The sequence below is a fragment of the Cantharellus anzutake genome (genome assembly GCF_015039405.1).
Source record: "Cantharellus anzutake strain C23 chromosome Unknown EI90scaffold_152, whole genome shotgun sequence".
Classification (NCBI taxonomy): domain Eukaryota; kingdom Fungi; phylum Basidiomycota; class Agaricomycetes; order Cantharellales; family Hydnaceae; genus Cantharellus; species Cantharellus anzutake.
This window is the reverse complement of record NW_024067102.1, coordinates 80435-95846: the sequence shown is the minus strand read 5'-3', so window position 1 is coordinate 95846 and position 15412 is coordinate 80435. Positions and strand designations below refer to the sequence as shown.

The 15412-nt window shown below is 47.9% G+C and overlaps 1 protein-coding gene across 1 annotated transcript; it reads left to right on the top strand.

The window, feature by feature from the left end:
* Positions 1–7653: 7653 nt before the first annotated feature.
* On the top strand, positions 7654–8425 carry EI90DRAFT_3022376 (uncharacterized protein; the record flags this gene model as incomplete). The annotated part of the gene is made up of 4 exons (XM_039057765.1): positions 7654–7700; positions 7830–8085; positions 8175–8239; positions 8302–8425. The coding sequence occupies 4 exons, from the start codon at positions 7654–7656 to the stop codon at positions 8423–8425; spliced, it is 492 nt and encodes a 163-aa protein (XP_038908575.1).
* Positions 8426–15412: the final 6987 nt, after the last annotated feature.

The window sequence follows — 15412 nt, the reverse complement described above, 5'->3', positions numbered from 1 at the left end:
GCGCAGCGGGTGGTGACACTCAAGCAGAGGCTGCGGAGTTCACAGCCATGAGATCGCCGCGCGCAATTCATCCCATTGCGCACTTCAAATGGAAAGTCTTGCGGCAGATTCCATCCTCTAATGCAAAACCAACTGAGAAATCGATCCTAGCTGCTTACTTCCATCTATCTTGGTCCTGTTCTAGGTTCGCTACGGGAGGCTACGGGAGATTCGATGCAAAGTTCGGCAACAGGAACGAACATTCCAGGAAGGCCAGCGCCAGGTGCACATGGGTTGTTGCATATTTGCAAAATGTATGGTGATGTGCCCCGCAAGTAACAAGAAGATAGCGGAATGGGAGGATTTAGCATTATCACCGCAAGTAAGGACCTTACCGAGTCACTGTGACCCGGGCGAAGTAAGTGGTACGTTTAACAATGGTGCCCTGACACAAATTTGATTAATGCTTGTTCTCCGATAAGTGTGGACCTCGAGTGACATAAAACACCTGAATTTGAACACACCTCCAGAGGCCGAACCATTGGGTTCACCACGGAATGACGATGACAGTACGGTAAGACGACCCCTATACAGGCAGCAAACCGATGACGGGCCCTTCGCCCTACATGTGGGTCAGAATAGGAGGGATTGGGTAGCTGCACATTACTTACCTCATTGCTCCGGATTCCCGGTGATCCAGCTCGGTGAAACCCGTCAAAGCCCCCCCCTTATCGAAAATGATCTACTATATATAAAGAGCGCGGACATGCTCCACGAATCGCAAACGCCGATTGGTTGGAGCGAGGTCTCACACACTCTCATTGGATGAAGGCGCTTACTTCAGCTCCCATTTGGGATGCACTCGCTTAGCTCATCGCCCCTTTAGGGCTCTTCCTCACCCATTTTGGTTCTGCTTGCTTAGATCATCACCGATTTGGGATCCGGTCGCTTAAGTCATCGCCCGTTTGGGGCCAGCCAGCTAGCTTATCTCATCTCCGGTTGTGTTTGAGTTTCCTGACCGGCCCACATGCGTCATCTATCTCATCGATGCAATGATGCGACTATCGATCCTGATTGACGACGACAAGCCCAGCATGGCTAATGTTGTACACTCTGCACTGCTACCTTGAGTCTAACATGGCGAACACACTCCACATCCGTTTGTAAACCGTGCCCATTCTTCCTAACGTTGTACGCTCCCGGAGTACTGCACAATTCAAAGGTTTCACGGAGTGTGAAACATGATGATAAAAGAAACCCCATGTACCCACCTTTTTACGACTGTCTGAGTCGTCGTTGAGGGGCGAGATTTTCATCTGATGTGAGGTCATGTCAAGCCCTGAAAGTGCGCTCTAAAGCCATGGAATGATATAGGTATATACCACGGATGCGAGACAAGTGAACACAACCGGAATGACGCTGGGTGCCCGGCTAGCCAATGAGAGAGCAAGAACGTGTTTCAATGCACTGTTGAGACTCTGTACATTGAACGATTCCAGGGGGTTGTGTCGTCGCAATCATTGGATAAGTGTGTCGACCAAGGTATAACCTGGTCGTTAGGTGACGTGTCAAATGAAAGAAAACAAAGTCAAAGTGTCAATGAGCACGGGTGTCACTAATCCAATAGTAGTTGGATGGAAGGTAAAAAACTTGGCCGCATTCATCGTGAACAAATCGATATCAAAACATACCACTTAGCCGAAAGAAAGCCGATCTGTTCTGAACACGCACAGGAGACTCTCCAACACCGATGAAAGTCAATCGAATTCCATCTCGGATCCGTCACAACTCGAGGTCAAGGCTAAAACCTTAAGGAGCGAGGCTTCAGCCAATCAGAGAGCGAGAAAACGGTGGTCCAGCTGAAAAAAAGAACACAGCCGTAGGTTCGCCTGATCTTGTATTATGTAATTAGTCCTGGTGGTCTCGATCTCGTCATCATGATCGTATGCAACAAGCCGAATCTCTCACTTTACAAATACAGAACAATCATCGTAGTCTAACCTCCGACGAATCTGGCACATCACTGGTTGTATGACATGTTACGTCAATATCTATCATCCTTGAAGCTTCTTTCATTATTCTCTAAGTCCGAAACCTCGCGGAACATAATTACTTCCTCCTCGATAGGATCCTGCCACATCTCGTCTCTTCTACGGCTCCCCAAGCACGTTGGCTCGATCCCAATCTCCACGGCTCAAGACTCCTGCATATGTTGGGTCCACCGTTAATTAAAATGATAACTTCTTCGACACGCAATTGTAGAACATTCAAGTGTTCACACCACTTGGGAATGGCTCGCTTTGCAAAGAAAAGTTTTTCTATCCGCTCCTGTCTTGCGCATGCCCGGTGACATGCAGATGTGGGCTGCAGGCGACACAATTTCTCAGTGGTTAATTACGCCTAAATTAGCAGCCATGCTCAGGCGCCTTAGATCAAATGAGAGACTGAATGGATGCATGCAGGAGTAGCATGTCAGGACTTACGCGACGTTTACTTGAATGACCACTTCTGCTCGTGCCGAAATCGGCATAAAACAGTCATGACCGGGGTCAGCGAGTCGAATTAATTCACGAGTGTAGATTCCTTCATTTCCTTCCAACGATGATTTATATTCAGGATCGCCAGAACCAACTGTCTCCCTCTGATAGGCAGGATCCCAGCCTCTACTAAAGTAGATCCCTCTGAGCAACTGCTCCCTTCTTACGTTCTCCCTCCGCGCGTGTCGAGATGTTCCAAGTCCTCGTCCACATTTTCATCATCGATGAAATCCTGATTGGACGAAGTAGTTGTGGAAAATTGCGCATGTCTACGAAACAGATACGCGAAAATAAAGTAAGAAATAACCGTCCTCCGTCCCAGATACTCCATTGACAAGTCGCTTTATCGATATTCCCGTCGCCACTGTGCTCACGGCCTCTGGACCGATACTTGTGTCCAATCTTCAACGTTCAGACGTCGTGTGGACATGATATGCACACAGCCAAAGCCCTCTCAGGGCAATGGATCGAGCGATCTGCCACACTGAGTTGAAAGGCAGCGCGTCAACAGCGCGTACTAGTTAGGGAACAATCACTACTCTCCAATTTCTGGAAAGCCCATTACATGAAATCACAACCAAATGGGAAAGGAAAAGGAGTCTCATCCCATTCGCGATCATTTCCGTAGAGCGTGTGTTCAGGGATTAGAAATTAAGGTTCGTCTTGCCCCATTTCACATTCCGGGTCACCCCACCATTCTATCTTTCTACACGATGCATTGACAATAGAGAGGTCCGTGCCTACAGAGCCGACGGCGAGTGCTTGTATGATGACATCCATAATGTTAGATGGCCAAAAGGGGGGGGGGGGCGAAATGAAAGAAGCAGAATCACCTACGATCCCAAAGCTTGTCTCGAGTCCATCATCTTCAAAGACAAGATGCGAATGACTCCACTCAACACCGAACTGAGTCACTGTCATCACCTGAAAATACCACATGTTCGACGCGAGCACTTTTCTTCGTCAGCAGCTCCTTTGAACACGTCTATGGTACGCGCTGGTGGGGGAGCAAGGCACTCGTCGGTTGGACGGTCTCCACACCATGACTTAGAGTCTTGACAGCGAATGTGAACCGCAATGAACTAGGTAGAGAGTAGTTACGTGAAACCTAAGTTCCTTGAAGCGAACGACAGTTCATGTATTGTTGCGCCTCCTCCCGGCGAGCCAAGTAGCCTCCGGATGTACCTCCTAGCGGCTTCAAGTAATGGCTTGTTGAGGTGTTCATGTCGCGCCACGTTTCGTCATCCAGGACTCCAATCAAAACCTCCACAAACGCCAACCCTGCATAGAAAATGTAGGTCATACGGATGAGATGCTGTTATGGAAGCAATGCTAAGAAAACGAAGTTTGTGACGTTCATTCAAATGCCAAATGGACCGACCTCTCGTAAAAAGTTCATGATTTTAGTGCCTCGACGTGAATCATGCGATGCGCTTCTCATCCTCTAGCGCGCCTTGTGAACACGTAAGACCTAAAAACAACATTCCCATTAATCATCGCATTACCGAAGCCCAGATTACGCACTAGATAGAGATGTCCGGGGAAACCCCCGGGAGGCTTGAATGAGTCTGCGTGAGGTGATTGTATGAAAGGGATTTGATCGTTGCGGATCCACATCCAGCGAACTTACCGGTGGACGGGACATCCGTAAAGTTGCTTCATTTGCTTGGGCATGTCTTGTTTCCTGAATTTGCGCACAGGTAATTAGAAGAGTTGGAGATATCCATAACATGTTGACCAACAGCCCATGACGTCGACGTGCTCTGATTCCGGCGTCTTCGCCTCCGACTAGTTCAGTATAGGCCATTTCAGTGAGGTGGCACCGAGCGAAGTAACATTAGAGTTCGGCGTGATGAGAAAAGGATGATGATGGAATGATGAGGATTCGATCGGTCATCACGGCGAAGCGTATCAAGTTCGTCTTTTGGCAGCCATATGAGTGAGGAGCAGCGATTGGGTGGGAGGGTGGTGTGAAAGCGCACAGGGCCGTAAAATCGATGGCTAACGATCGTAAGATCATATTGTAACGCCACCGCAGGACTGGGTATAAATGTTTCACAACTCACTGGATCTAGCGATGCCCCCCTTCTGCAAGAGTCAATCACAGGAGTATTCAACCCGGCGTATCGTAATGGAATCTTCATCAGGCCTTCTGAGAAAAAAAAGAAAGGTGAGGCACACACACGCACCCGAGTCATGATTGCGGATGGACAGCGTTGGGTGAAGGAAAGCAGTAAGATTTTGTCTTAAAAATATTACTTGGCAAGGTGAAGATGAGACGTGGTATCTTTCTGGTTTAGGGTGTTTCAACGTCTAGGCAGGTTACCAGCCTCTATTGGCGTTGCGGCAGTTTTGAAGGCGGCAACCCAATATAGCAATGAATAGTATTCATGTGCCACTGCACCCGCGAGCATGCTAGATGTTTGTCAGAGTTTGGCACCACCGGGATTCCACATTTGACATTACCTCATTGCTCCGGATTCCCGTGATGACATCCGGATCCAGCTCGGCGAAACCCGTCAAGCCACACCCGAGCGATCGACTTCTCTGGATCTAGTTGTATTGCTAATTTCATCTCGACCTGGAACCATTGGAAATGGAATCAATGAGTCTAGTCAGGCGTCTCGCTGGTTAGTCTCCTCATCATGGATCATGATCGTAGCTCAAAACGAATCACTTTGCAAAACTGCAACCATCCACCATGCCATCATCTAATTTAAGAATCCCCCACGGGTTCAGCTGTGGGACTTTATTCGTCGTGCCATATCTATCACCGATTACTTAAGTCCGAGACCTCATTTGTTTCCCCCGGCCCCGGAAGGAGCCCGCTATGTCTAATCTCTTCGATGAGGACCAACAATCACCTTTTTTCGATCACAACCGCCACGATCCAAAACACCTCCGCATATCTTGTGTTCTTGATTACACTGCTGATTATTGCTTCGAGACGCAATTGTGGAGTATTCATGGTCAAGTATTCATACACTTCGGGAATGACTTGCGTTGCAAGGAAAAGTTCTCCCATCAGCTCCTAGCTTGTGCTCGTCCGCTAAAATGCAGATGTTGGCAGGCAACACAGTCTCTTGCTCGATGATTCATTATACTCCGAATCACGACTACGTTAGTAACTGTGCTAGGCGCCTCCGGTGGATTAAATGATGGGCTCTGGATGGCAATCATGAATCAGAGTGAATGGATGCAGGAATTGCAGTATACTATGTCAGAACTTACACGGCCAAGGCATGGGTTCACTTCCTTTCGTGTCGAGATCTGCACAGAACAGCACTGACCGACGTGAGCGAGTGAGCGAGTCGATGCATGAGTGTGCGAAAGTGTAGAGTTCTTCATTTTCCTCCCACGAGTTTGGGATCGCGTGGCTTGCAGTCCGTCCTCTGAGCGGCTCCTCCCTTCTCATGTCCTTTCTCCATGCTGAGTGCTGAGACGTTCCTGTTCCTTCTCATAGTTGTACATAATATGCATCTGTGACTCTCTAGAATTTTATCCACTTTTTCGTTACCTATGGAATTCTGAACGGCCATTCTCAGATGAAGTCCGGAAAAAATGTGATGATAGTAGATTGAAAGCGTGATTTCGTTTGGACTTTTGGTCGTTGAACTGATGCTCGCTTGACGTGCTCTGCAGTCCGACTTTGGAGTTGACACATCACGTTTTCGATAACAATATTCAAGTCACACACGCACGCAAAGACGTAGACTTTGTCTAAATAGTGATCCCTCCCTGTCAAATTGGTGTAGAATGCTACATCTTTTGCTGGGCAAGCCACCTTGTCGATGACAGTACTATCTTGAGGGAGAAGCGTGACAACAGAAGATGAGGCTTGCGGCAGTCTCAGCGTCGCGGTAAGCAAAAGAATGCAGCAAAAACAACCCCTGCGGCGACGACGGCATGCATGTGTCTCTTCACAGTTGACATGAGGGACAAGAGTGGAAGAAGGGAAGGATCCACCAACAGATGCCTTCCTTTCAAGGCACCTTCCCTTATTCGAAATGCGCTCGGGCGGAGATGAGGGAGATGGTTTCTGATGCAGTGAAAACGAAATTGAGAGAACGCAAGGAAGAAATGCCAAGCTCGCCGAGTTTGATTCACAGGGGTGGCCGCGCGCGGTTTGGAACTGGAGGGCAGGAATGTCAATATTATTCCCAACGCTGGCGGTACAAGATTCCGATACGTCTATACCAAACCTAATGATGTATACCTAATCCAAGCCAATTGATCGAGTGTGACAAATGAATAACCCATTGTGTACGAGTTCAAAGTGGATTCGACACGTACCCAAGGTCGTACAATGAGCAATATGATACTGAAGGAACGCCCAAACATCATGATACCAATTGATGATAGGATGAGGCGCTGGCCAACCTAGATCCGTGGGAGTCACGAAACTCAGCTCAGCTGGGAATGCGTTCGCCAAAAATAACATGGATGGGCGGTTGGTCATGCCAAAAGTGCGAGTTATCACGAAAAGATAGGAACGCGAAGGCGGAGGCAAAGCCAACGAGAGCGAAAAAGGGACTTGATTTTAGAAACAATTTTTTTGCTAATTAAGATCGCCACTTACCTCCATGAGGATCATCCCGTCTCGTTCCGATAAACATGGCTTTTACACCTTTCGAGGCCGTGTGCACAGTGGCGACGGGAATATCGATAAAGCGACTTGTCAATGGAGTATCTGGGACGAAGGAGGACGGTCATTTCTTACTTTATTTTCGGGTTTTTATTTCGCAGAACACGCGATATATCAACTCCAAAGCCGGACTGCGAAGGGGTTTAAGTTCGTCAAGTTCAATCAAAGTCCAATGAGATCGATTACGCTTTCGATCTACTACCATCACATGCACAATTTTCCACAACTACTTCGTCCGATCAGGATTTCATCGATGATGAAAAGGTGGACGAGGACTCGGAACATCTCGACACGCGCGGAGGGAGAACGTAAGAAGGGAGCAGTTGCTCAGAGGGATCTACTTTAGTAGAGGCTGGGATCCTGCCTATCAGAGGGAGACAGTTGGTTCTGGCGATCCTGAAGGTAATATAATATAAATCATCGTTGGAGGGATCTACCCTTTTGCACACTCGTGAATTAATTCGATTCGCTGACCCTGGTCATGGCTGTTTTATGCAGATTCCGGCACGAGAAGAAGTGGTCATTCAAGTGAACGTCGCGTAAGTCCTGACATGGTACTCCTGCATGCATCCGTTCAGTCTCTGATTCATCAGAGCCTATCATTTGATCCAAGGCGCCTGAGCATGGCTGCTAATTTAGGCCTAATTAACTACTGAGAAATTGTGCAGCCTGCGGCCCACATCTGCATGTCACCGGACATGCGCAAGACAGGAGCGGATTGGAAAACTTTTCTTTGCAATGCAAGCCATTCCCAAGTGGTGTGAACACTCGAATGTTCTACAATTGCGCGTCGAAGAAATTTTAATCAACGGTGGACCAACATATGCAGGAGTTGTTTTGAGCCGTGGTGATTGGGATCGAGCCGACATACCTGGGGATCTCCGTGGAAGAGACGAGATGCGGCAGGATCCTATCGAGGAGGAAGTGATTATGTTCCGCGAGGTTTCGGACTTGGAAAATAATGAAAGAAGCTTTGAGGGTGATAGATATTGACGTAACATGTCATACAATAGAGCGTTTTGGGATGGGGGGGCTTTGACGGGTTTCACCGAGCTGGATCACCGGGAATCCGGAGCAGGTGTGTTACCCAATCCCTCCTATTCTGCCTCGTGTTAACCTCACGCCACGACTAGCGACTAGGCCATCCAGTTCTCTGTCCACAAATATATTTATCCTGTCTGAACCTGCCGCCCTGACAATCCTTGGCGGGACAGAATCACCTGTTGCACCCAATGCGGTGAATGATTCCGGGTTCTCTGGTTGATCGAGTATGTTTCTGCACATCACGAGGAAGACTGGTGGGGATATGACATGATGAAGCGAAGTTCGATCTCGTGGGCTTGTGTTTGAACTTGGGGAAGATTGTGAATATGCTTCGTGATTCACATGACGCACTGGAGGCTTGCGTAGGATTGATGCCAACAATTGTCGTATGGGTGCTACAGATGTTCGCATCTTGTGTCTTCCGAGACAATGCGGTGCATGGGCGATGCAGGAATGTGATAGTCAAGACTCATGCGCATAAACATAGGGGAATTAGGAATGATAGCGTGATGACTACGTCCGTACAGCGCCCAAAGCATGAAAATGGACTGAGTCTGCAGTCCCAAGGCCACATCAAACACACACAATGGTGGGTGAGTAGTACGTAGCAAACGACTGATAGAAACAGATTCTTCAGTGAAACGCAGGGGTGTGGCATGGTGGCGGCTTTTCATGAGCTGGCGAGGCTGCAGAGTGATCACGTCAAATCCAGAGTGAATGATATTAGATGAATGGCAGCTGCTGGCACAAGGGTCTGAGCCTTTCGTCATTTACAAGGGGTGCCTCGAAATGGCGTCCGATATTATCGAGCGAGACCGGAGTGCTCGAGCCAAATCTGGCATGCATGATGTATGATAGACAGCAACTAGCTCATGGCAGAGTTTGACACTTTCTTCATCCATGAGGAGCACCTCAGAATGTCGTCCAGGGTTGGTGAGTGACACATCTAGACTCTCGAGTGCCTGAGCCAATCTGGGGCATACGATGTCGGATGAATAGCAGCTAAGGTTTGACACTTTCTTTGATCACCGCGAGCGCCTCGGAATGCCGTCCGAGATTGTGAAATGATACAAAAAGAAACCCAAGTGCTCGAGCCAAATCTGGGGCGGATGGACGGCAACTAGTTCATACCAGAGTCTCACACTTTCCTCGATCATCACGAGCGTCCCGGAATGCCATCCAAGTTTGTCAAGTGATGCAAAAAGATTCCCAAGCGTTCGAGCCAAACTTGGGGTGTACCGTGTCAGGTGGACGGCAACTAGCTTGCGCCAGAGCTTAACACTTTATTCAATCGCTGGAAGCGCCTTGGAATGCTGTCCGAGTTTTTCAAGGGACGCAAAAAGATTCCAGCCAAATCCGGGTGTGTGAGATTGGACAGATAGCAAGTAGCTTGCGCCAGAGTTTTACAATTTCCTCGATCGCTGCGAGCGCCCTGGAATGCCACCCGAGATTGTTGAGTGGTACCGGGAGGGATTCGAGCCCCCGAGCCAAATTGAGGGCGTATGAGGACATTGAGTCCTCGACGGCACAACGCAACCGAATCATTTGCCAACTCATATGCCTCCTGAAATCTTGAAAAGAACCAAGATCTCCGCTCACGTTGCTAAACACTTCGACCAACATGCGAATAACACCTTTGGAGGTCCGATCAACGCTCAATTAAAGGAACATGGATCTGAATAAGGAACGCCACTCATGATTCGTACCTTGGCCCATTCAGGGAACAATGATATGCTGATGTACCCTTCCATCCTCACACAGACTTCCACCCTGTGTACTATTTGCACATTGAGAAATATGTCAACAGGCCTATTGGGTGCCTCCAGTGGCTTCTGAGATGATAGATGAGGTGGCGACACACGTAATGGACCTGTTCGGGTAGCGTCTCATGAGGAATGGGCAACTGTTTGAAGTGTAGGAAGAAGCCCTCAGTCAGCCCTAAATCCTTCACCATGAAAAGCTCTTCATTCAAGATTTCGATGCAGCGCAGAGTCACTCTGGCGTTCTCCCTCCGAGCATCCACTACAAACCGATGAAGGGTGGGTTGTGGACCAATTTGGTCCATGAGAAAGTTGCGAAAAGATTGATGCACAATTTGTCTGCGGACGGACGATTTCAAGAGCGGTGATAGAATGACATCCCATGCCGCAACAGATAGTGGCCATTGTACGATTAGGATTGCTCCCATCACAATCAGGTAGTCATGCACAAAATCGTTGTATTCCCAATCGCACTTCTCTAAGATCCTCGTATATAGCGCACCCATCATTTCCTCAGCAGAGACCTTCGATCGGTCGATGCTGGGATTGAAAAGGTTCTTTAGCGTTCTGGCAGGATCGCTGCTGGCAACTTTCACGTAGCGAAAGACGTTACTGATCCAAATGAACAAGTCACGCTCCAATATGCAATTTATCCTCGTCCTCGATTTGACCTTCCAACCTAGGATGTGCATCCTTCAGTTCGCGTAGTTGTGAACGGATGTAGATAGCGTAGTTATGGACATTAGCATGGTCGATAGTGAGGCGATCAATAGGGTGATTGGGTGATAGGAATTGGTCAACGAGGTCGAACTGTCTCAAAGTGACAAAGAGGTTTGATGTTAGGCGGTACATTTCGAAGTATAGCAAGACGTGGGAAAGCTTCTGTGTCGCATTCATCTAACACATCAATGATGACCATCGGAGGATGACCAGACGATGACGGAGAGGTCCAGCCACTAGTTTCTGGGAATTGCTTCGTGAACGGGGGCAGTCGAGATATATTGGCTTGTGCGTTGCTAGAGATCAAGCCCGCTAAAACAGATGACCCGGCCGCGACTGCTTGCCCGCTCTGAAAAAGAAGTTTAACGATAATATCCTTTTTCTTTCACACTCCTCTGCAATTGAGAGTCCAATAGATGTCTTGTCAACACCGGCCACGGCGTTCTGCAGTGATACGCGATTCCCGCTACCCACCGTGTTACGACACCAGGCCAGATCGGATCAGTCCTAGTGCCTTTCAGACATGCCTGAGTTGAATCGTGATGGGCGACAATGGGATACCTGAATCCATTCGGAACAGAAGAATTCACTACTCCATGAATTAACTGATTTTGATTGTTTGTTATTCCGCGGCTACATGGTTACGATAATGAGATCAGAGCAGCAACATGACCGACGAGGATCAAACATGAATACCTTGAAGGATGCCAAGGCCACGCTAAAATCTTTCCTTGAATCATCGATCCTGCTGGGGTTCTTCGTGTGGGGGAGGGGGGTTGTGGGTGCCTGACTGTCTTTCCATCTTTCTGCACAATCGATCGATTTCGATTTGAATACGCTGCTGCGCACCACAAAGTACCTATGTTATACGACGGCAATGACTTGAATAAGAGCAGTGACTACTTACTCGCTTAGCTTCGTGACATTTTCCATCCACGGCTTAACCGCTTCGTTAGACGCATCGTAAACTTCTATATAATGCATATTATTAACTTCCGCTCCTGGCTCGGTATAAATTATTACTAACATTGATCTCACTGAGGATCAGGAGTGTGGCACCAGCGGCAAATCGTAAAGGAGCCCCGATGGCAGCATTAACGGCGGTGAGAACTGAAATTGCAACATCACCTCCTGCGGCGAGGTGACCAATGACCCTCTGCTTCAGTGACACAACCAATGACAGGCAGATGGAAGGATGGGGCGGAAAGGTTTGATGCGAAACAGGTGATATCACTCGAGTAGATGCTGCACAAGTTCACGGTGAGTGCAATTCATCCCTTTGGAAGTCCCGTGGCGGTTGACTGGAGGAACCACTACCTTCCTATTATGGAAGAACATCGGCCTCAAAATCTGAGGCCAAAAATAATAGGAGGGCTAAAGCGGGAGCTCAGTCTCCGTAAATGAAGAACTGAATTACTACGTTTAGTACTAACCTAAAGCGGGAGCTATAGTACAGAAGAGTACAGAGTAAGTAATGTAACAACTAACTAAAAGCAATGATACTAACCTCAGTCTCCGTAAATGAAGAACTGAGGAGAAAGGGAAAGTAGAGCGAAAACAGTATATACAATTATATACATTGTATCACGAGGCAAATACGGATGTAAGAGGGATCATGTGGTGTTGGTTGGTAAGTCACGGGTCGTTGTTACTCCAACAAAAAAGTCCCCTGAAAGCGACCCAGTAGCCCCCTACAAGGCTATTATGCCAATGGGCACTGGTCCAAGAAGGGGCTAGGAGTTGGGTACCTATAGTCTGGGACTAACTTGATGGGTTCACTATGCAGATTTTTATTGAATTGTTGTGAAGGTTCGTAAAGGGTCTCTCGTATCCATTTCCCAGTTTGTTATCCAATACAAAAGATCATGTGTCAGGACATCTCGGGTTCTCATTTCTCCTCATGCCGAAAATTTGCCATATGAGTGCTTTGATCCTCCATGATGCATCATCTCTCAAGCATAATGAGTATGACAAGAAGCTTGATGAGCTCCGTCAGAGTTTGAGACAATTTGAGACTTGCTCCGAAGAATGGATGGGTGCAATATTGGCGGAATGGCTGGGAATTAAGGAGCCCCGACCATGGCAAATTTCACATTCCCTTGACCTATTCAAAGGACAGGAAGTGTTCCTTACATCTAGGACTGGAAGCGGGAAGTCAATCCTCACCCTAGCACCGGTTATTGCCCGCGAAGTTGCAGGAAAGGATCACATTGCCATTGTCATCTACCCAACCGAGTCACTAATAATTGACCAAGTCAGTATCTGTCTTCAATATCATGCCGCACTTATGGACCAAATAGAACTCTAGGAGTTCAAGGCACGTCAGAAGGGTGTCCGCTTCATCGGAGTGAGTGCAAGCATCCTAGCCTCAATGGCTGCCAGAGAAGGATGGGATCTGTGGAGGGAAATTAGCAACGGAATATGGGATGTGATTGGGATGGGCCCAGAGATGCTTCAGAGCCCACCAGTGGCCAAACTATTCCACAATGAATGTTTCATACAGAAGCTCGGGTTTGTCTTCATAGATGAAGTCCACCTTGTACTTCAATGGGGATTGTCATTCCGAAAGGACTACTTGAAACTATGTGAACTGCGCGTGCGATTACCCACATGCATCACTTTCCTTGTGATGTCAGCTTCACTTCATGAGGACTCCCACACCAAAGTCCAGGGGATCCTAGCGTTCAAGAAGAATCAGTTCCATAACATTAAACTACCGATTGACCGCCCTGACTTGAAATATTGTGCTTGGTTCCTTCTCAATTCCACCGAAAGACATTTCTGGACCTTGCTTGGGTCATTCCACAAGTTATCAATTCACTGATTGATCTGACCCCAACCTTGTTTGCGTGCCATACCATTGAAAAAGTGATGACACTTTGTCAGTGGCTTGTGGTGGAACTAGCAGAGGGACTACCTTGGATGGATGTGACCCAGTGTTGCAAAGCAGCAACAAAAATGGTATCTCCATTTCATGCAGAAATGGATGACAGTGACCATCAAGCAGTCCTTGCTGCCCTTCGTGCAGGGACCATTTGATACATAGTGGCCACTGTTAGTGCTAACGTTGGGATTGACATGACCATTACCAATGTTGTCTGCGTCGATCTCCCCCAATCGATTGAAGAGTTGTCACAATGGGCAGGGCGAGCAAGTAGAGATGGCAGTGGTGGGGTGTTAGTTGTGTACGCAAGTGAGGATCTCCAAGTCATACCTGCAGAGCACCGGGATTTGAAGACATATATCCCATCAAATGCAAAGGCCCTCACAGCAGCAAAGATCAAGCGGTCTGATAAGGTCCAAGCCATGACACAGCCCGCACTAGTTGAGTTCTTGAATCCTCACCACAGCGAATGTCCCCGCATTGTGCTATGCCATTACTTTGGTGATGAGTTCAAGAAAGTCACACACTGCTGTGAGCAGTGTGACCCCGGGCCTCTCCAATCCCACCTTGCAATTGTTAGAGACTACATGGCAGTCATTGCCAGAAGAAAACCGAAAAGGGGCAAGCAGGTCAGCCGCTTACCAGGAGAGAATTTCTGCAAGCCACCCAAGGACCTTCACGAGCGCGCAAGGGGTGAGCTGCTGCATTGGAGGGATGACATCTGGAGGAAGTGTCCATTTAGTTTTGACTCTCCTGATGATATCTCACCTGAATTTATTGTTGGAGAGTGTGACATTCACAGCCTTGCAGAATGGCTACATACAGTGTCCACATGCGATCGGCTTAATTTTGTGGTCAATGGCTGGATATCAATTGTTCCCTTGTCTGAGGCCGAAAAAGATGAACTATGGGCCAAGGTTCAGGCATTGAACATGGAATTACAAGGAATCATCATTAGGCATCAGGAGGCAGAGGCACAGAAAAAGAAGAAGACAGCAAAGCGGAAGCTAATACCAGGCAAGCTCTTGACTCCTCACACAAGCGATGTTGCTGGTACAGCAATAGACAGTGGTGGGCTGTTGGAAGCAACAACTTCCAAGGAGCAGGAGCACACAGGTGGAGAGGGAACGACAACTGTTGAGCTGGGGGAGGAAGGGAGATCAAAGCGCAAGAGAGTTAGGTCGGTGCACGGGCTATTAATGGATGAGGCAACACAATTAGAACAGCAGGCATGTACACAGGAGAGAAAGTCATGCACAGATTTCTAGATTGGGTACTTACCTGTCAAATGACATGCTTATCCAGAAAGTTGTTCAGTGCACTATCTCAAAGTTTGGCATAGCCATGCGAGAGTGCATCAATTGCCAAGTAAGATTGTGATCGGTTTGGATGATAGAGATGGTGTTGCTGGACTAAGTATGAGTGACCCAGCAAGTTGATGTCTGCTGTCAGTTCAGCATCTGTTTGGCTTGAAATGGTTTGGTGAAGACCCAGCCGCTCCTTGATTGTGTTTGCTAGTTGACCAAGTGGCATGACATTCAAGGAGATGGCCTCATGGATGAATTTTGAATCAAATCTCGCCAAGCGCCCATTGTGTACACGCTTGATGGCAAGGTTGTGGTGCTCCTGAAGTAGGTCTCTCTCCTTTTGCCCTCCAAGAAGCCCTGATACATTTAGAATGTACCAGTCAAACACTGCTTTCTTTGTCGCCTCAGTGAAATTGAACCATAAGTCAAGGGCTTGATGTAAAAGCTCATGACCATAGTTGCTTGCCCCGATGCCGAAGAACCACACACACAGCCACTGTGATTTGGTTAGTACAGCATAAACTTAAACTTAAATT